Below are 18,893 nucleotides of genomic sequence, written 5' to 3' on the forward strand. Positions count from 1 at the left end.
GCGGATCTTCCCAACCCAGGGATCGAACCCAGGTCTCCAGCATTGCAGGCAGAAGCTTTAACCTCTGAGCCACCAGGGAAGCCCACAAAACTGATTATAATTCAGCAGTCACACTTATATTTTTTCTTTTTTTAATTTTTTTTCTTTATCCTGCCATTATTTTTTAGTCATTATTTTTTTAATTTGTTTTTAATCAAAGGATAACTGCTTTACAATACTGTGTTGGTTTCTGCCACACATCAACATGAATCAGCTATAGGTATACGTATGTCCCCTCTCTCTTGAACCCCTCCTCCCACCTCCCATCCCATCCCACCCCTCTAGGTTGTCACAGAGCACCCGATTTGAGCTCCCTGGGTCCTACAGCAAATTCCCACTGGCTATCTATTTTACATATGGTAATGTGTGTTTCTGATTATGACTCAGCAATCATACTTATTTTTTAAGGGCAAATCTGTGACCTGAAAAAATACTGCTCATGAAACATCAACAAACGTATTTGTCAGCTCTGCTGTTGAAAATACATGAACTTGCTAGAAGCATGTAAAAAGCAATCACACTTATAGGGTCTCTAACATTTACCTCTTCGGAGCTTATGCTGGCTGGGGGTACCTTATAGACCAGACAGTGCGAAGGGTTGGACTGGATGCCACCCTGGAGAGGTAACATCACCTGCCCGGAGCTGGCTTCCAGCGAGGGGTTCCAGACAGCCCAGCGAACCATGTGCATACATGCCAGGCTGGACAAGGAGGTGAGTGAAGCTGCCTGGAATGGAAACAAAGCATATGGGTCATAGGTTGTCACCAAACCCCCATGGGTGGGGAAATCAACAGTGCTTTCCCGGGAAAATCTCGCCACAGGGCAGCGCAGCAAGGCAGGGGGTCATCACAAAAAGAAGGCCCACCACAGAGGAGGATGTGGCACCACGTCGGTGGCTCAGAGTGGGCAGGGAAGCCAGCCTCTGATTCTGAGACCCTCCCCACTCCCGCCCCAGTGTAACCAGGACCCTCCTGAAGACCAACACTGCCTTTATGATTCCTCCTCTTCCACAGGATCCTTATGCAGGTTTCCTTTTCTTCCTTTTTAGGAATACAGTTTCTTTACAATGTCTTGTTAGTTTCTGCTATACAACAAAGTGAATCAGCTACGTGTATACATGTATCCCTTCCCCCTAGAGCCTCCCTCCCCTTGCCCCATCCCACACCTCTAAGTCATCACAGAGCACTGAGCTGAGCTCCCTGTGCTTTACACCAAGCCCCCACCAGCTGTGTATTTTACACATGGTGGCGTCTATATGTCAGTGCCACTCTCCCGGTTTGCCCCACTCTCCCTCCCCAGCCTGTGTCCACAGGGCCACTCTCTAGTCTGTGTCTCTATTTCTGCTTTGCAAATAGGTTCATCTGAACCCTTTTTCTAAATTCCACATGTATGCATTAATATACAATATTTGTTTTTCTTTCTGACTTACTGCACTCTGTATGACAGACTCTAGGTCCATCCACGTCTCTACAAATGACCCAATTTCATTCCTTTTACTGACTGAGTAATATTCCATTGTGTACATGTACCACATCTTCCGCAGGTTTTCAAACGCTCTGCACTTTACCATCCACCCAGATCCATGAATAAAACACCAGGAATGGCACTTTGTGTTAGTAACAAGACACTTCATCAAATAATGAAGAATATACGTGCACACTCCAGTTAGGGTTTCAGCACACATTTTCTCTAGCACTTTCAGCTCCTCACTGTATGTTCTGTGTATGTAGCTTATATGTAACTAGGAAATCACCCAGGCCAAATGTTTCCTGCTGTGCCTTCTTTCACTGTCTCTATCACTGGCCAGATGAAAGGGAGGACAATGCTAGGACACCCCTCCCCAGAAGTAGCCTCCACCTTCAGACAAAGCCATTTTCACAAATATGGTTTCAAGGCTTGAGTCAGTGGTATTTTAAAGAAACCACTTTCATCCATTATTCAAAATGAAGCAAGAATAAAGTGGAACTCAAAGTGGGTCCTGGTCAAGTCCTGACATTCCTGCTCAGCTGGGCAATGAGACTCGTGATCTACCCCCTTAAGGCAGCTCCAGAGACACTGGCTCATTCCCTGGCAGGAGACATATCAGTACCCCCAGGAAGGCCATTTCCTGACCAGAAGCCACCAGGCACATGACAACAGCAGGTAAGACAGGAGCCCAGGAACAGCGCTTTCCACCCCAAGAGCCCAGTGGCATCAAACGAAGTCAGACTGACAGCCCAGACTCAGGGCAGCAGCCACACCCGCCTCCACCGGATTCCCAGCCCCCCTGGGGATGCGGGGCAGAAGCCACCTGCAGGCGGCAGGTGTGAAATGGAACATGGTCGTGAGAAGGCTGGGGCCTGGACCTGGGACCTGAGACCCTTGGCTGCAGTGCTTGCACCTGGACACACCTCTCCTCCAGCAACAAAATACAAAGAAACTGTAGGGACTAAAAAACAGCTGCATGCATGTGCAGTTGGGGCAAATTATAGACAAGATACAAAAAGACCAAACACCCAACTGCCATTTGCAAAACGCCAGGAGCAAAAACAGGGTACTACTCACACCCCTTGCACACACCACCACCAAGGGGTGAGCAAACCACCTAGGCCACTCCTCCAGCCTGACCCCTTGACCTGCTCTGACCCTCACCCCAAAAAGGAACCAGCTCACCCAGTCCTTGGGGAACAAGCAAGATAAGTTGTTGCTTGTTTTCACCCCCCTGCAACCAGCCAGAACCCCAATAAAGCTTTGCCTGGATTTCCTGTCTGGCCTCTGATCAATTTCTATTGATCAGGAAAGGCCAAGAACCCTGATCAGTACCAAACTCAGCATCTTCCTCCACACCCTGGGGCACTAGGAGAGCAAAGGACTGGATGGTTCCTTACCAAAGCCCTCCATCCCTCTTGACCACCAACCACGTGAGCTAACCCAGCAGCCCTCCAACTCAGGCCGTGGTCACAGGGAAGCAGACAGCCTGCAAGGAGGGGGTCTCAGACTCTCAGAAGGAGTGGAAGCCAAGGCTTGTCTGCAGTGGTCCCCAGGAAAGGGGAGGGTCCCCAAGGAAAGGCGATGGGAATCCTTTGACCTGAGTTGTGTCTGGGACCACGGAGCCCAGGAAGGCTCTAGCAGTGTACCCTGGGCTCCCAACAGACCCTGGATGATTGACTGGACACGAGTGAGTCATGTGTCACTGTCACAGCCAGGACTTGAGTGCACTCAGGTTCAAGGCAGATCGCACATACACACACAAGGACTCTGGGTGGAATCCAACACAGAAGAATTGACGGTCAGCTGGGTGAGACCTCAGCAGAGGCTACGTGCACACAATAAGGAACAGGAAGCGCTGGGACTTCCCTGGCGGTTCAGAGGTTGGAACTCCACCCTTCCACTGCCGGGGCTGTGGGTTCGATCCCTGGTCGGGGAACTAAGCAGGGGGGCGGAGAGAACAGGAAGTTCAAGTTTCACCTAAGTTGGTCTTTCCAGACTGCTTCAGATGACAGCCCATCCCATCACATCCTTTGTATCCACGTGGGGAACATCCAGAATCAGTGTCTGCTTGTGAATTAACCTCTTTTTCCTGAGGCCCCCTGTAACTGGACCTCAAACCACCCACTTCAGCCTCTTCTGATCGTTTACTGGAGCTAAACCCATTTCAGACCACGGGTTAGGATTCTGCCGTGTTCTGCACAGTCACAGAGCTGAGCAGGGGTTTGGGTCAATTCAATGAGCAAAAACCCACATCCTGGAAACACAAGCCAAGAACCAGCCAAGTAAGGATCCTAAGCGTGAGTCTGTGTGCCGCACTCCCAGTATCAAATATGCGCTTCTGGTGTCTGTCAAATATACAGAGGGCACCCGCCCTTCCCGTCCCTCAGCCGGGGGACAGAACAAAACGGCCCTGAGTAACCACAGTGTTACCAGCCAAAAGCTGCGAAAAAAATCCACTGCTTTTTATAAAATAAATGATAGGGGCTTCCCTGGTGGTCTAGTGGCTAAGACGCCATGCTACCACTGCAGGGGGGCCCAGGTTCGATCCCTGGTCAGGGAACTAGATCCCACCTGCCACAACTAAAGTTCTGCAGGCTGCAAAGAAAATCAATAATCCCATGTACTGCAACTTAGACCTGGTGCAGCCAAATAGATAAATAAAGGAGAAAAAGTTTAAAAGCCAAATTAAGGAATACCATCACAATGATATTAAAAATAAAAATACTAAATGTATTCACAAAACTGGCCAGAAAAAAAAAAAACTATAAGGACTCAGTGATACCTATACTACTTTTGTAAATAGCCATCTCCCCTAAATTCATAAGTTTACTACAGGGTCAAAGTTAAAACATGTGCCCCCGGTTTCATGCTATCTGTGCCAGTCCCTTCTGGCTTAATCTCTCAAAAGCAGCAACCGATCCCCAGCTTCCTACTTTCACGCTTTCTGTTGATTTTCTTGTCCTTGGTCTATATGGTGTTTCTCTGTGTGAAGCAGATGTCAGATAAACAAATAGCCACTTCCCACACTTTGTTTCAACATCTCTAACAAGAAGGGAGGGTCAGTGAGTTATGGCTCACTCCTTCATTGGGACAACGGCTAGGTGGCAACCCACTGGCCCTTTATTAGTCTGTACTCTCTCCCGACAGGCCAGGGCGATGCCTGAAAACGAGACCCTCCCTAAGCCCAGGCTCCCAACTCCCACCCTCAGCTCAAGGACAAGGCCAGGTGCAGCCAAGCAGGTGGGCAGAGCAAGAGCAGTATTTCATCCGTCAATGTGACAAACCTCCTCCTGTCTGTGAATCTAGTGGGTGAGATCAGATCTGTTACTTTAAAGTATCTTATTCTGTCAAAGTGGGTTTGACTTCATCCAAATTGTAAAAAAAAAAAAAACCACACACACATTGAATTGTTCCCATTCACATTTTCAGTTACAATAGGAGACAACACACAAAAGGCCAAAGGAATACACTTGGATCACCAGTCAGGTTTGCCATGGAACAGAAGTGCATGCTGACATCCACCAGGCACGGGGCACACAGAACACAGACACTTGACCCCTGGAGATGCTGCAACCCAGGCTCCCCAGAATAGACTGAATGGTGGCCCCCAAAATGCATGTCCGCTCCCCAATCCCTGGACTCTGTGACTGTGACCTTATTCAGAGAAAAGGTCCATGCAGAGGTAACTGAGTGCCATGAGATGATGAGACCTAATGATCCAGGGAGGCCCTAAACCCAGTGACAGGTGTTTGTACAAGAGTAGGACAGAGAGAGACCTGAGACAGAAGAACAGAGGGAGACGCACAGATGGAAGGCCACGTGAAGACAGAAGCAGAGGCTGGAGCGATGCAGTCGAAGCCCAGGAATGAAACCTAGGAGAGGCAGGAGGGATGCTCCCTGGAGCCTTTGGAAGGAGCAAGCCCCTCCCGATGTCTCGATTTCAGCCAAATGGAATCAATTCTGGATCCAGGACTGTGAGAGAATAGATGTCTGCTGTTTTAAGCCAAGTCATTCAGGGCAGTCTGTTCAGGCCACCCCAGGAGACTGAGGGAGGGGCTCCCCTTGGCCTCTGTCCCCAGACCAGCTCAGAACTCCCCTCGAGGCAGGTAAACATATCTGGATGTTTCATAAGGTTGACTTTTGTCTAGATCTTCAATGAGAACTTTTTCCTCCTGGTGGGGCCCCATGTCACCTCCTGAGCCCCCTCCATGCCAACTCTGGGTACTACAGCCCAAAGCCCAGAAACACACTGCAGAGGTGATGGGGCACCCATAGGTGGGGGTTCCCCTGGCCTGAGGCCACCTCCAGAGACAGAATTGGCCCCCCTCAATGGGGGCAGCTACACCAGGGCCCGTGATGAACACAAACAAGAAAAGCAAACTGCGATGTGAGAAGGTGTCCAAACATCCCCAGCAGCAGGCCCATCACAGGATGGGAGGCGGGGGATAAGGGAGCTGAGAGACAGAGAGAGATTTAGGAACCTTGGGACAGATAGAGGAGCCGGGCAGAAGGCAGCCTGGCCCAGGTGGGCACAGGCCCCTTCTGGGGTGTCCACCACATGCCCATGTGACCCTCCTCACAGCTCACAAATGCCAACCCCAGAGGGGTTGCAGCCACCCACAGAGGGTGGGCCCAGGCCTGACCCTGGCAGCACAGACCAAGATGCTTCCATCCGCATGGAAGCCAGGCTGGCCCACATGGGCAGCTGGCAGCTCTGGAGTCTCAGGGCTGGGCCACGAGCAACACCTAAGGTTAAGGTGGCTGTTTTCATGTGCTCCTTATAGCACCCTGGGTGCCTGACCACTGAGAACTTCACAGGGCCTGAGACCCTGAAACCCATCCAAGGGGCAGAGTTAGAAAAGAAACGGGCACTTAGGACCAGGGTTTCTGTCCTCCTTCCTGCCAAGGAGCACAAGGCCCCCAGGACCAGCAGGCAAAGAGAAGGCTCACTGACCACATACCATCAGCCCGAAGTCTTTCCTTCCAGAAATGGATTGATTATACGCCAAAACCTTTTCCCAACTAGACACATAGTGAACTCAGCAGCTGCTGCAGAATAATTTCCTCCCCACACATCCAGGCTGGGAAAGGAAACCCAAGGACGTGTAATTAAAGTCGTTTAATCTGCTCATATACGACACAGTATACGCAGAGTCACTTAAAAGCACAGTAATCACTTGGCAGGCAATATTTTCATTTCCTTCTACGGAGTACAGTAATTACTTTTAAACATACACATGTGCAATGAAAAACAATGGGGTATGGTTTTAAGGAAGTTCTACAACCTAGAATTACTCTGTATGCTGGCTAAAGGACTCGTAACACTCCAGTCCTCTTTGGAAAAAAAGCTATCAACAAAGCTTGAAAGGAGCAACAAGGAAACCATCATGAGTGGGGCTGGGAGTGGTGATGTAGATAGGTGGGCAACCTCTTGCCCTTCAGAGTCTGCAGCCCAGAGACCAGCATGTGGCTACCCCAGGGCCTTTGCATTTGCTTCTCCAGAGAACCCTTGCCTGGGTCTGCTTCCCTCCCCGTACCTCCCACTGGGTCCTACAGAGCCAGTGACAATGCGGCTCAGGCTTGGCGACCTGGCACCCCTTCCCATGGGCGTGGCCCCTCTACTCTACGGGGCTGTGACCTCAGTGCAGGGAACTCCACCGCCTGGGATGGAGGTGTAGCAGCTACCCCTGGGAATGAAAGCCAGGCCTAGTTTTTCTATGAAAGGCTCCTAGGGGTCTCGGGAGAAGGCCTGCACTGGGGGAAGAATTGAAGCTGCCCACAGCCTAGAGCACGCCACCCCTAGAGCACCAAGAAATTCTGAGCACAGTGAGAGGGGAGTGGACAACACAGAAACACACAGAGCAGGCGTGGGGGACACAGAGGAGAAGGTCGAGGGGAGCAGCCCCAAGGTCAGCCAGCCAGAGGCCGTGAAGAGCAGGCAAGACCTGAAAGAAGAAGTGGGCCACCTGGACTTAATGCCAAAAGACAGCTGTACCAGCGGGGCCGACTGGAAAAGGGACGCAGGGTCACTCTGCTTATTTCTGACAACTGCATGTGAATCCGTAATGACGTCAAAATAAAGTGTAACTTAAAAAACAGTGAAGGGGGTTTCCCCCGTGGTCCAGTGGCTAAGACTCCACACTCCCAGCACAAGGAGGCCCAGGTTCCATCCCTGGTCAGGGAACTAGGTCCCACATGTCACAACTAAAGATCCCACATTTGCAACTAGGACTCGGCACAGCCAAATAAACAAATATTTAAAAAAATAAAAAACAGTGAGGTATATGACAAAAGCTATAGAAAGTGCTGGTTAAAAAAAAACAAAACTGTTTAATGACTATACACAAAAAGAAAACTCTTGGTGTTAAGTTAGAATACGTGAGAGAGAAAATTCCACTTAAAACAGCAGCACAAAAATTAAATATCTGTGAATAAACTTAGTAAGAGCTATTCAAGCTGTTTAAAATCTACACTGTAAACCCATATGGGGGCTTCCCAGGCCACACTAGTGGTAAAGAATCTGCCTGCCAATGCACAAGACACAGGTTTGATCCCCAGGTTGGGAAGGTCCCCTAGAGATGGGAATGGCTACCCACTCCAGTATTCGTGCCTGGGAAATCCTATGGACAGAGGAGCCTGGCAGGCTACAGTCCATAGGGTTGCAAAGAGTAAGACACAACTGGGCACAAACAATCCTATTTTAAAATCACCCCCAAAAGACACAAAAACAGAAGTGGACAAGCAGAAAGACTTCCCTTCTTCCCAGTTACAACATCACAACTTCCACAACACGTCAATTCTCTCTAGTTAATTAATAAATTTAATGCACCCCCAAAAACACCAATAAACTCTCTTTATGGAGCTAGACCTGTTGATACTGAGATTCCTCGGGAAAAGCAAATGCAGGCAGAGCTACAGGAGTCATAAAGGGGAGGGGCTGCAGGTTGCTGCACCACTGAGCGGCCACAGCCGCAGGGCCCCCACCACTACACTATGCTCCCAGCACAGAACAGACAGAGCGGCCCCGGGCAGAACAGTGCTCTAGGAGCAGGGGAGTGTGTGCGTGCTCAGTCCCTCAGTTGTGCCCGACTCTTTGTGACCCCACGGACTATAGCTGCCAGGCTCCTCTGTCCATGAGATTCTCCAGGCAAGAGTAATGGAGTGAGCAGCCATTTCCTCCTCCAAGTGTAAACAGAGATCTCATGTATGACTGAAAGAGGCTAAAGTCACTGGGCCCAAAGGACTTATAATAAGTAGCATCAACTTACTTGATGCTACAACTGGACGGCCACTGTACAAAGATGAAATTAGACCTATTCCTCACACCACAAAGGCGACCTAAACATAAAAATGGAAACTGTACCCCTACTAGGAGAAGACATGGATGAATTCTTCTACAGGAGTAAGGAAAGGCTTTTTTACTACGACTCAAAATCCAGATGCAAGAGAAGAAGAGACCGATACATTTAACTACATCAAAACATGTTTTAGCATTTACGTGATGTCATGGACTGAATGTCTGTGTTCCCCACAAAATCATACTGATGCTGAAGCTCCAGTACTTTGGCCACCTGATGCAAAGAGCCGACTCATTGGAAAAGACCCTGATGCTGGGAAAGACTGATAGTGATAGTGAAGTCGCTCAGTCGTGTCTGACTCTTTGCGACCCCATGAACTATAGCCTACCAGGTTCCTCCATCCATAGGATTTTCCAGGCAAGAGTACTGGACTGGGTTGCCATTTCCTTCTCCAGGGGATCTTCCCGACACAGGGATCGAACCCGGGTCTCCCGCATTGTAGGCAGACGCTTTACCATCTGAGCCACCAGGGAAAGACTGAAGGCAAGAGTAAAAGAGGGCAGCAGAGAGTGGGATGGTTGGATGGCATCACCGATTCAATGGACATGAATCTGAGCAAACTCCGGGAGATAAGTGAAGGACAGAACAGCCTGGCGTGCTGCTGCAGTCCAGGGGGTCACAGAGTCGGACACGACTTAGCAACTGAACAACAACACTGCTTTTGTTGACAGTTGGAATGTCCTCAGAGCTTTTTAAAATGAAAGGAAAGGGAAAAAGGGATTTGCAGGCTGAATGCACCCGAAAACACACTCCATTATGGACTCTGAGGAGAAGCAGGAGCAAGCCGGCAGCGACCCGCCCCCTCCAAGGCCGAGCCCTGACCTTGCAGGAGCCCCCACGGCCACGTCCCCTCTGGGGACACGCCTAGGGGAGGGAACGAGAGCCCAGGCCAGCAGCAGCAGGGCTGTCTTCTCAGCTACATCTAAGTTTGGTCGTGACGGGAATGCCTGAGTCAGCGCTCACCACCGGAATGCTAACCCCGTACTCGCTGCTTCACGCAGCAAGTAATTTGTGCAGAAAATCATTTCAGACGCCAGAACATTTCCTCTCCAGATTACACTGAAGAAAGTACACTTGATGACAGTAAAATGGAATCCAATATTCCATGTTAAGATAAACCTCCACATCAAAAAGAATTGATGAGCTATTACAAGCCACATTCTAAGAGCTCCACGAAGCAACAACGCGTGGCGGACCCACCTGCCAGCCAGTGAGCATTTCAATGAAGAGCTAAAAAATAATAATAATCAAGTGTCAGGTAAGTCGTATCAGTTTCAGCATGTGGACTTTATAATAGCAAGTGGATCATAATTAATATTCTCGAGGAGACACTATCTACATGTAAATGAGTGGCAAGCGACATGGAGACCCCCATGGAGGCACCAGTCCTGCTGCTCCTCCAGGGGTTCCGTCTGCATCGGGCCCCAGCTCATGCCCAAGACAGCAAGGGTACCCTGCACCTCCCCAGGGTGGGGAAGGGCCTGAAACCCCTCCCTCCTGCTGTAGTCCCACCCTAAGCCCATTCTGCCCATCCCATGCAGACAAGCTTATCTGCACAGAGTTGCATTTTGGCTGAAACTTCTGGAAACAAAGAAAGAAAAGCAGAGCTGGAAACAACAGCTTTGTGAGAACAACGGAGATCACTCGTTCGGCTGCACTCAGAACACCTGCCTCTGGGTCAGCTCACCTGATACACGACAGGGAACAGACATCAGAGGAGACCAGGAACTAACATGGCAGCTGTGCCAACACCCCATTCTCCTTCTGAAGGCCCCCCAGAATCACCCTCTGTCCCCTGTTTTTCCATCAGCTGCACAGTGATGCAAGCAGACTGACCACCACAGAAGGCATCTTGTGGCCTTTTTTATTCTTAATTTGCTTGTTAAATGATCTTTTCTTTTTCAGTAGAGCTACCACACATTTCCCTGGTGGCTCAGATAGTAAAGTATCTGCCTGCAATGCAGGAGAGCCGAGTTCAATCTCTGAACTCGGTCAGAGAGATACCCTGGAGAAGGGAATGGCTACCCACTCTAGTATTCTTGCCTGGAGAATCCCATGGACAGAGGAGCCTGGTGGGCTGCAGTCCTTGGGGTCGCAAAAAGTTGGACACAACTGAGCGACTACCACTACTACCACTACCATACGACCCTGCATTCCCACTCCTGGGCATACACCCAGAGAAAAACTTAGTCCAAAAGGACATATGCACACCAGTGTTCTTTGAGGGACTATTTACAATAGCCAAGACAAGGAAGCAGCATAAACGTCCATTGGCAGAGGAATGGATAAAGAAGATGTGGTACATATATACAATGGAATACTCAGTTCAGTTCAGCTCAGTTCAGTCGCTCAGTCGTGTCCGACTCTTTGCGACCCCATGAATCGCAGCACGCCAGGCCTCCCTGTCCATCACCAACTCCCAGAGTTCACTCAGACTCACGTCCATCGAATCGGTGATGCCATCCAGCCATCTCATCCTCTGTCGTCCCCTTTTCCTCCTGCCCCCAATCCCTCCCAGCATCAGAGTCTTTTCCAATGGAATACTACTCATCCATAAAAAGACTGAAATAATACCACTAGTAGCCACACGGATGGACCTAGAGGTTGTCATACTAGAGTGAAGTAAGTTAGAGAAGGAAAAGATAAATATCATATGACATCCCTTATATGTGGAATCTAAAAAGAAATGATACAAATGAACTTAATTACAAAACAGAAACAGACTCAGAGGATGAACTTATGGTTGCCAGAGGGGAAGAATGGAGGGAAGAGTTAGGGAGCTTGGGATGGATACGTACACACTGCTATATTTAAAATGGAAAACCAACAAGGACCTACTGTATAGCACAGGGAACTTTGCTCAGTGTTACGTGGCAGGCTGGATGGAGGGGAGTTTGGGGGAGAACGGATACATGTATGTGTATGGTTGAGTCCCTTCAATGTCCAACTGGAGTTATCACAACATGGTTAATCAACTATACTCCAATGTCAAAGTTTTAAAAATTTTTTTAAATAAATAAATAATGATATTTGCTTTTTCAAACAAAAACCTGAATCTTAAGAATAGCATGGTTTGGATTTTCCAAAAAATCTGTATCAATGATGTAAATGATGTCTCTTTGCAACCTTTTCTCCAACTGAATCCTATAAATTCTTGCTCTTGGTTCTGAGACAGGCACGTACAAAGTCCACTCAAAGAAAATATCCATCTCTTGTGCAGATTCAAGCTTTGCTACACTTCGTACCATTTGAAAAATGCCCTAAAATGGCCTCATTTTTCAAAATAATTATTGATTTAATAATTAGAATTAATGCTATCATGAAGCCTGCTGCCTTCTGAAGTATTCACACCATCTGCCAGCAGAACATACTGTTTCCATACAGAGCTATCACCAGAAAGAAGTGATTTCTAGTCACATTCCATGCTTGTTATCCATACCGTTAATAATAATTACACTGCTTTTAACCAAAAGAACATTAATGGTAACTATGCTTATCCTCCGTGCATGCAGCCCATCGCTGGGTGGGAACCCAGTGGTTCTTACATTGCCGTCCGCCCCCGAGGGGCTGTTAAACACGTACTCCAGCTGGAAGACAATGGCGAACGCGGGGTGACGGACCATCTCAGGGAGTCGGAGACGGCTTCTCAAGACCAGCGCCTGGTTTCCAGAGCTGGGCCGAGAACATAGAGAAGGGGTGAGTCAGGCAGTGGCTCCCACTGCCCGGCACCCAACACCCCTCATTAGCTCAGGCCCTGGGGCCCCTGGTGTTGCTGCTGCAAGAGTCCTCCTGAGCAGTGTCCCTGTGCTCTTCTGGGCGTTTGGCCACCAAGGTAATGTCCCAAACCAGAGCGTGTTGTAGATGCCGCAATCAATACTTAGCCAAACTGCCAGCACTGGGGATGGGAGGACGGAGAGTCTCCAGGGAAGTGCCCCCTCCAAGGCCGGCTTCTGCCCAGCCTCACGTGTGGCACCCCTGGGAGATGTCTCTGATGGTGATCTGAGGAGCCCAGGACTGAATCTAGTGGCAGAACTTCCTGCCCTCTGGTTCCCTGTCACGTGAGGGTCACAGGAACTTCTGGAGGGAACCATGTGGGGGCTCCACAGCTGGAAGCATCTGTAACACTAACCCCAAAACCATCAAGGCACAAAAACAGGATCTTTCCAACTGCAGGATGCTGAGGTCTGCTGTGATGCTGTGACGGAGTAGGAAGCAGCACCGGGGAAGGACCCAGGTGGGACAGCGCATCCCTCACGTGCAAGAGTGATGGCCTTTCACTCTGATCCCTGGTTGGGTGCCCACCCCCGACGCTCAACTCCACAGGGGGCTGGACCTGGGGCCTCAGGGGAGATACCTGGCCTTGGAAGAGGAGCCGACCTTCCGGCTGAAGCTGGCAGAGCGTGTCAAGGCCACCTCCAGCTCGGGCACCAGCACGAGGACCTGCGGCCGCTGCACGAAGCCCAACCCATTGTGCACGCCCACGCACAGGCGCCGCTCCAGGATCTCCAGGGCGCCGACGTCCAGCGGGCTGCCCGCCTAGGAAGAGCACAGAGTGAGGCCGGCGCAGAGCAGGGGCGGGAGCTTGCCAGGAAAGCCCCCAGCGGAGAGGCCGCCAGGGAGACAAAACCAGAGGTGTCAGGCCTTCCAGACCAGATGGAGCTTAGTGAAAATATGATAGTGTTAGCTGCTCAGTCGTGTCCAACTCTTCGCAATCCCACGGACTGCAGCCCAACAGGCTCCTCTGTCCATGGGATTTCCCAGGCAAGAATACTGGAGTGGGTTGCCATTCCTTTCTCCAGGGCATCTTCCCAATCCAGGGATCAAACCTGGGTCACCTGCGTTGCAGGTGGATCCTTCACCATCTGAGCCACCAGGGAAGCCCACCCAAGGAGCTTAGTAAAGCACTATCCAATCAGGGTGGGTTGGCCTTCGGGCACTTTCTTGGTACTTTGGGGGTTCCTCAAATAGCATCACCTTGTACAGGAATCACCCCCTAGATTCCCAAATCAGCTAACTCTCACTTTCCAAGGCTGCGCTATGATTCTCAAGGTGCAGCAAACTAGCAACAAGGGGACTCGGCTCCTCCAACAGAATCCAGAGCTCTGGGGTGTACAGGCCCCCAGAGTCAAGGGCAGGCAATGATGGAGGTGCCTAGAGGCTGAACACAGAGAGTGTCAATACCTCTGCCCTCCCCCGACTCAGACACCTGAGACTTGGGGTGGATGGGGCAGCAGTAATCATAACCCAATAAAAATGGAATCTGCCCCAAAGTGATCTCTGGATATTAAAGTGTTTCATCTTAACAAAAAATGTACAGGCATGCTAAAAAATGGGCAAGGATATTCCTCCAGGCTATTATTGTTTATTAAATTATGGGATTGGTGCAAAATGATCCCTGAATTTTTGAGTTTTCTTCATTGCTCATTAATCATGCTGAACTGACCTAAATGCAGCCCATTAGTCTTTGAGTAATGAGAATAAAACGGGGGCAGAAACAGTATCTTCCGACTGAATGGGAACAAAAATACAAAGAGAGTAGAAATATGTAATAAAGTGATCTTTATGGGAACATATAAAATTCAACAATGATACCCTTAAACATCTCAGTAGTCACAGACAATCTACTCTGAGCAATGGGAAAACAGCAGGAACTACACCAAGAAAAAGTTTGCAGTTGTTTCAATTCTCTGCTTAGCATTTCTGTTTCTTGTGGGACTATGTTACATGGAGCTACATTTTCAAGAACGGGTTGTTGTTGTTCAGTTGCTAAGTCATGTCTGACTCTTTGTGACCCCATGAACTACAGCATGCCAGGCTTCCTTGCCCTTCACCATCTCCTGGCATTTCTTAAATTCATGTCCATTGAGTTGGTGATGCCATCCAACCATCTCATCCTCTATCTCCCCCTTCTTCTCCTGCCTTCAATCTTTCCCAGCATCAGGGTCTTTTCCAATGAGTTGGCTCTTCACATCAGGTGGCCAAAATATTAGAGTAGTGTGGGTAGACAGCAGGAAAAAAAGAGTCCATATTTTAAAATATTCCACCTTATTCATACATGAACACATATTTGTGTGTGCATGCAATTAATCATTTGCAAGCTTCATAATTTGCTAACTTCAGGATGGGCACCAGGTGACTGAATCATTCATTCTTACAAATAACAACTCAATGGACATGAATGTGAGCAAACTCCAGGAGATGCTGAAGGACAGGGGAGCCTAGCATGCTGCAGTCCATGGGGTCGCAGAGTCAGACACAACTTAGTGACTAAACAACATGCCAACTGCTGGGGCACATCAGGTGCAGCGCTGTGCAGTGTCCTCCTGGTGCAAATACTCCAGACAAGGACTGGCATCCCCCAGTTAACAGGCAAAGGGTACCAGGTCCTCTCCACAGCCAAGCACCCAGAGAAACAAAGCAGAGTGACGCTCCAGAGAGCTCGCTGGGCAGGGGGATGGGGGCGCTGCCCGCAGCTCTGGCAGGGCAGCTGGGCAGGATGGCAGATCTGAGACTGAAGCCTGAGAGGGGTTGTGCCAAGGATCCAGATAAGGAATATGCAGGAAAGTGGGCCATGTGTACAAGGGCCCATGTAGGGACCAGGTGTCATGCAGGCAGGCAGACCTGGGCAGTGCCTGGGGGAGTGCCCCTCCCAGAAAACCACTTCAGTGAACCAAAGTGGTTGCAATTTATAGTCATCTCCTTGGAAATATCTTCATATACTCTGAAAATGTCCCTTCTAAATGTAGACTATTTTACAGGTTTCCCTAAGCTCGTTTGGTGATTTAATTTACTTTTAAATGAAGACTGATTAAGAAACATTAGGTCTTCCCTGGTTGCTCAGACAGTAGAGTCCACCTGCAATGCAGGAGACCCAGGTTCAATCCCTGAGTTGGGAAGATCCCCTGGAGGAGAGCACGGCAATCTACTCCAATATTCTGGCCTGGAGAATCCCATGGAAAGAGGAGCCTGGTGGGCTACAGTCCATGGGACTGCATAGAGTTGTACAGGACTGAGCAACTGACACACAGATAAGATACATTAATGTGTGTGTGTGTGTGTGTGTGTTAGTCGCTCAGTTGTGTCCGACTCTTTGTGACTCTACAGACTGTAGCCCGCCAGGCTCATCTGTCCATGGGATTTCCCAGGCAAGAATATTAGAGTGGGTTGCCGTTTCCTACTCCAGGGGATCTTCCTGACCCAGGGATCAAACTCACATCTTCTGCATGGGCAGGTTAATTCTTTACCACTGCACCACAAGGGAAGCCCCTAAGATACGTCAAAATGAATGTTAATTAATGTCTCCGGTTAACAGCACTCTCTCAGCAGTGAAGTTGACAATGGGCTAGTGGCCCTCTTTAGGCACAAGGAGACAAGAAGACAGAAACAGGGGCATCACTGTGACCGCCCACATCGGGGGCTCAGGAGGCCGGCATCTCCCAGTCTGCCTGCTGTTCCCTCCTCACTGTTCAGACTAAACTCCCCAACCCTGGACTGTACCTCCCGGAAGCAATCGCTGATCACGAGTTCCAGAAGCTCCTCCTCGAACTTCTCCAGCGAGGGATACAGCGTGAAGAACAGATCATCCAGGTAGCACGTCAGAGGCTTCTGCAGGCGGGGCTTCCGGAGGGCATCTCCTGGACACGAGAGGCTCAGATGGATGACCCGTGGAAACACAACCGCCGGAGGGCCCTTTCACCCACAGGGCTTCAGGCCAAGGGCTGAGCACTGAGAAGAAGGCATAGGCATCGCTCGGACGGACTCAGAGCCAGAGCCCCTGTCAGCCCAAGCCCAGATACTAAACAGATCAAATGACTGCAAATTTCATTTGGTCCAAATTCCTCCCCAAACGTCCTCCAGGAACAAATTTCCTAACTCAGCTATCTAGGGCACACAGGCTGCCAGAGGCAGGGTGACATCTGTTCCCTTCCCCACGGCTTCCTGTCCAGCGAGAGCACAGCCAACTGTGTCATTTCTCATTTCCTTATACCCTGAACTATGGGCTTCCCCAATGGCTCAGCAATAAAGAATCCACCTGCAATGCAGGAGATGCAAGAGACACGGATTCGATCCCTGGGTGGGAAAGATCCCCTTGGAGGAGGAAATGGCAACCCGCTCCAATATTCTTCCCTGGGAAATCCCATGGACAGAGGAGCCTGGCAGGCTACAGTCAGAAACGACCGAGCAACTCAATGACAGAAACGACACCCTGAACCATGTCGAAACACTCAGACACACGTGTGACCATGGAGCCACGATAAGCAGAAACAAACGCTGGGCTGCGAAGATGAGAGGGAAGTCCCATCCCTATCAAGAAGCACAGAGACCATGAGCTCCATGAGGGTGAGGACAGAAAGGGAGGGTGGCCCGTGGCATTCAGCCCAGCGCCCACGCCGAGCAGGTGAGTGGAAACCCAGCCTCGAGAGCGGAGCATCACACCTGTTTGGAGAGGCTTCTCCACAGGCCCTGGAACAAAGACCACCACCAGTAAGAAGAAGGCAAAGCCAGTCCCCACAAACACACCCCCAGGGGGCGTCTGCCCCTCTACATCCCCATCTGTGTCATCACTCTGGTTTGGTCTTCTCTGACTCTTCCTAAACTTTTATGATTATTTAAATATTGAGGTACACGGTCTTAGATTTTTAAAAGCCCAATTCCAAAGCTTAAAAAAAACATTGATGTGAGACGCAGTGCCGATCAAACTATGCCAGAAAGAACACTATCTTACTGGAAGGTTATCAGTCAGTGCAGCTGAGAGGCAGTTGTCTCTGTAACTTAAAGTGCATCAAGAGCCTTAAAAACATACCTATCCATAACCAACAAGGACCTACTGCAGAGCACAGGAAACTCTGCTCAATGCCACGTGGCACCCTGAATGGAGGGGGTGTGGGAGAGCATGGATATGTGTGTGCGTGTGGCTGAGTCCCTTCACTGTTCACTGAAACTGCCACAGCATGGCTAATCGGCTATATCTCAACACAAATCAAAAAACTTAACCTTTGAAAAAGAAATCCATATCCACCTTCTGCCCCAGCGATGCCATTTTTGAATCTATTTAGCAAAATAATCAAGAGTTAAGAGATCAGTCACTCAGTCGTGTCTGACTCTAAATAATCAAAGATGGAAGCAAAGCTTTATTTGCAAGAATACTCATTAGAACATTATTTATAACAGACAAAAGTAAGAAACCACCAGATGTTCAAGAATATGAGAATGTTAAATAATCTCTTGCTCATCCATATAAAATGAGAAAAAAATCATATTGTCAGAGATTATTTAAAAGGAAATCAAAAAACAAAAAAAGAAAGAAGGAAATAAAAACAAACAAAAAAGAATATTTAATAATCAAAAATAATCATGACATTGTAGGTGAAAAGAACAACATATAACAACATATAAAACTGCATATTATTAGTCCATTTGATGACAAGATTACTTAAAATATATGCATTTTGAGACATCACTTTGCCGACAAAGGTCTAAAAGCTATGGTTTTTTCAGTAGTCATGTATGGATGTGAGAGTTGGACCATAAAGAAAGCTGAGTGCCAAAGAATTGATGCATTTGAACTATGGTATTGGAGAAGACTCTTGAGAGTCCTTTGGACTGCAAGGAGATCAAACCAGGAAATAAATCAGTCCAGAATATTCACTGGAAGGACTGATGCTGAAGCTGAAGCTACAATACTTTGACCACCCGACGTGATGAACTTACTCACTGGAAAAGACCTTGATGCTGGGAAAGATTGAAGACAGAAGGAGAAGGGAATGGCAGAGGATGAGATGGTTGTATAGCATCACCAACAGAAGGGGATGACAGAGGATGAGATGGTTGGATGGCATCACTGACTCGATGAACATGAGTTTGAGCAAGGTCTGGGAGTTGGTCACTGACAGGGAAGCCTGGTGTGCTGTAGTCCATGGGGTCACAAGGAGTCAGATACAACTGAGTGATTGAACTGAACTGATACATTTGCATGTATACACATTTATCTTTTTTCTTGGAGTAGTACTCTGTTCTTGTTTGGTT

The 18,893-nt window shown here is 49.0% G+C and overlaps 1 protein-coding gene across 7 annotated transcripts in view; it reads right to left on the reverse strand.

The window, feature by feature from the left end:
- The window catches only part of NPHP4 (nephrocystin 4), a 138,124-nt gene that overhangs the window by 78,868 nt on the left and 40,363 nt on the right, over positions 1–18,893 (reverse strand). For 6 of the 7 annotated variants that reach the window (XM_070385113.1, XM_070385110.1, XM_070385112.1 and 3 more), the window contains exons 8-11: positions 16,365–16,501; positions 13,222–13,403; positions 12,413–12,539; positions 583–765 (exon numbers count right to left, since the gene is read on the reverse strand). In XM_070385113.1, the coding sequence (XP_070241214.1) occupies positions 583–765; positions 12,413–12,539; positions 13,222–13,403; positions 16,365–16,501 (629 nt within the window). The remainder of the gene's footprint in view (positions 1–582; positions 766–12,412; positions 12,540–13,221; positions 13,404–16,364; positions 16,502–18,893) is intronic. The other variant, XM_070385114.1, reaches the window with a different exon arrangement.

Source organism: Bos mutus, chromosome 16, assembly GCF_027580195.1.
Source record: "Bos mutus isolate GX-2022 chromosome 16, NWIPB_WYAK_1.1, whole genome shotgun sequence".
Lineage (NCBI taxonomy): Eukaryota > Metazoa > Chordata > Mammalia > Artiodactyla > Bovidae > Bos > Bos mutus.